The sequence below is a fragment of the Halyomorpha halys genome, unplaced genomic scaffold (genome assembly GCF_000696795.3).
Source record: "Halyomorpha halys isolate HHAL.00 unplaced genomic scaffold, Hhal_1.1 Scaffold7.1, whole genome shotgun sequence".
In the NCBI taxonomy this organism is placed as follows: Eukaryota; Metazoa; Arthropoda; class Insecta; order Hemiptera; family Pentatomidae; genus Halyomorpha; species Halyomorpha halys.
In genome coordinates this window covers 105,098-108,400 of record NW_027110368.1, presented here as the reverse complement: position 1 = coordinate 108,400, position 3,303 = coordinate 105,098, and the positions used below count along the sequence as shown (strand labels likewise).

At 41.9% G+C, this 3,303-nt stretch overlaps 1 protein-coding gene across 3 annotated transcripts in view; it reads left to right on the top strand.

The window, feature by feature from the left end:
* The window catches only part of LOC106693026 (serine/threonine-protein phosphatase 4 regulatory subunit 4), a 46,062-nt gene that overhangs the window by 5,478 nt on the left and 37,281 nt on the right, over window positions 1-3,303 (top strand). For all 3 annotated transcript variants that reach the window (XM_014439335.3, XM_014439328.3, XM_067048510.1), the window contains 2 exons: window positions 2,689-2,833; window positions 2,994-3,067. In XM_014439335.3, the coding sequence (XP_014294821.1) occupies window positions 2,689-2,833; window positions 2,994-3,067 (219 nt within the window). The remainder of the gene's footprint in view (window positions 1-2,688; window positions 2,834-2,993; window positions 3,068-3,303) is intronic.

Sequence of the window (3,303 nt, the reverse complement as noted above, 5' to 3'; positions counted from 1 at the left end):
TTTTTTACGAGGGTCGATGGAAATCTTCAAAAGACACGGATAGGCCTATACCTCTCTGTGTGTGGGATTTTTACCCACTAAAACCACCGCGGTTTTTACCCACCAATCCTGGCCACCGTGCAAGCTGCTTCGTATGAGACTGTACGAAACGCGCTGATCCCTCTTAGCGCACACCTACGATACACCGACACCATCGGTCTTCTGTAGGCCTGCTCTCAAGGTTATAGTTTCCCTCACTTTCCTGCTACTGACGAGAAGGGCCTCTGTCTTACTGTCTGTTAGTTGCAGCCCTACAGATTCTAGCCAATCTCGAACTGAAGCGACACAATGGTTGGCCTTTAGAATGAGCTCTTCTTTATACTTTGCTTCGACGAGCACCATGATATCATCAGCAAAGCCCACTATTTCGGAACCCTCTGGTAGACTAAGCCTAAGGACTCCGTCGTACAAGGCATTCCACAACAGAGGTCCCAGCACCGAACCCTGGGGTACACCGCCAGTCACCTTAAACCTTCTCGAGCCGTCCTCTGTCAAACATATCAAGGTTCTAACCTTAAAGTAGTCATGAATGATACTCCTGAGGTATTCAGGGACGTTCAATACCAGTAGGGCATCCAGGATGCAGCTCCATCTTGCTGTGTTAAAGGCATTCTTTACATCCATCGTGACAATAGCATTTTGCCCCTCTTCTCCATCTCTTCCCTGCTATAGCCTTCCTGGCCTTTTCCACCACCAACGTGATAGCATCTACTGTGGATCTCACTTTCCGGAAGCCAAATTGATTCCTGGAGAGTCCTGCCACTCCTTCTGTGAACTCTTGTAGCCTATTTGCAATGACCTTCTCCAGAGCCTGCCCAGCTGTATCCAGCAGGCAAATCGGTCTATAGGTTGAAGGTTCTGATGGCCTTCCTTTGCTCTTTGGGATCAGAACCAGGCGTTGCCTTTTCCATGGTGAGGAAAAGGATCCCTCACACAAGCAGGAACTAAAGACATCCTGAAATCTGATCTGGTTTGCATTGCCTCCTTTAGTGCTACATTGGGAATACCGTCTATGCCAGGGGCCTTTCCCATATGAAGGCTTCGGCAGATGTCACTGAGCTCTTCTGTCGTTACCGCTAGCACATCAAATGGGGGCAATGACTTTGTCTGCCTTAATTCCTCTTGTTCAGGAAACAGAGTATTAATGATCCTCTGCACTGTCACCGGACACATGGGCGAGTTCATAGTGCTGGTTTTCAGTTTCTTCATCACTGTGCAGTAGGGTCTTCCCCACGGGTCCTTATCCACTTCATCACAAAGCTCTTTCCAGCATCGTAGCTTACTCAATTTGATAGCTCGCCGGAGTTCTCGCCTCTGGTCCTTTTATTCCTCCTGGAATTGCTGAAACAGCAGGCTGCCTCTCGCTCGCTGGTATCTGCTCCTCGCTGCATATACCAAGCTGCGTATAATAAGTTGCCGGAAGTCTACCATTACCTATATTGGAACGAATCATAGCCACGTCGCACGCATTGTTCACTAGGCCCATTACCTGTCGAGCCTTGTCCTCCGCAGTGCCTGACAAATTACATTGGGCCTCCATCATGATATGGAACAATTCCCTGTCAACCGTCCTGATTTTTCCAGCGAACCGCACACCTCTCACTCGTAAAGACCCTTGGTTCACGGTTCCATATTGTGATCAGGATAGCCTGGTGATCACTGTGTGTGAACACTTCGCTGACCTGCCAACTAGTAGTTGGCAGGAGGATGTCACCTACAAACGTGAGGTCAATTACCGAACTCCTTCCTCCTCTCATGAACGTAGGATTGGACCCAGTATTTGCCAAAACAAGTTCCTCTGTCTTCGCGAAGGCTTCAAGCAGGATTTCTCCACGACGGTTAGTCGACTGACTACCCCACTCCGGCGCCCAAGCATTAAAATCTCTGGCAATAACTACAGGTCTTCGCCCTCTGGTATCTTGGACTATACGATCTACGAGTCCTTGGAATTCCTCGGTTGTGGTGTTTAGTGGGGCATAGCAGCTAAGAAGTATAGATGTCGTATCTTAGCCCAGACAAACTGACATGTGTGGTCTTGTTTCACTTTGGTTATGGCCTGTCTGCCGCATGCCCGATTAACCATAATTATCCATAAGTTAATTTGAAAGAGATGGTGAGGGCTGCATTCCAGAAGGAAGTAAAATAGTTATCAACTAATTTGACTTAAATTGTAGTTCCCTTAAATTGTAGTTGCCCCTCTTCTCCATCTCTTCCCTGCTATAGCCACAGTTGAGAAATTTTAATTCTCAACTATTATTTGAAGGGTCTCTGTTTACACTTCCACCTAAGAGCCCTGATGCAAACCCAGAACATAGGTCGCAAAATCAGCAGAAATATATAAATAGTTGATAACTATTTCTCTTTCTTCTTGACTGCAGCCCTGACCATCTTCAAAATTATTTATACTTAGTCTAAAAATGTTAGTCAAAATATTAGAGTTTTTACTACAGATTCGGTGTGCATTAATCTGGATTAATTTTTCCAGGATGTAATTTATTTTTTTACATAGAGCAAGATATTTACTCTGTTACTGGATGTAATTTACTGTTAAATTGGATGTAATTAGATAGTAAAAATGTTTTCTTATTAGTTGATAGAATGTGTATGTTAAATGTTTTCATAAAATTTAATTTTATGATATTATTTTAGAGTTTGCCAAATGCAAGCACAGAATTTCATATTGCTACAAGTCAGACAGTCAAAACAATAATAGAAAAGAAGATAATCCCAACAGATATGTTTGTCCAAACCTTTCTACATACAATCTTAATAGGTCTGGAACACCGAGATCAAAGTATGTTGCCACATTTATACTTTTAACAGTTTTTAGTTAGTGCATTTTATTCCGTTGTTATACTTCAATATTAATATGTTTCCAATAAGTATGAATATTTAAGTTACTGAGAGATTTTTTTTTTAAGGTCTTTATTAGGATTTTACTTTGTTTATTTTAGCGGTAGCTGACGCCTGGCTAAATTGCTTATTAGAAGTTATTCCTTTTCTTTCTCACAATATATTATCAAAAGAGGTAAGATTCATCTTTTCAGTTTCTTATATTATTTTTTGTATCAAGTTGAAAAATCTCTTAGTATCATTATCTCTATTTTTTTGCAAGATAAATATTTTGTATTTGTGATTGTTGGGGTGAGGGATGTTTCGCAATTGAAAGATTAATCTCTTCCCCAGATTTAAATGTTCTCTCATTTGGGTAGAAAAAAAAAAAAAAAAAAAGTTCTACTTGCTAACTAGCGAACAGTTAGAACA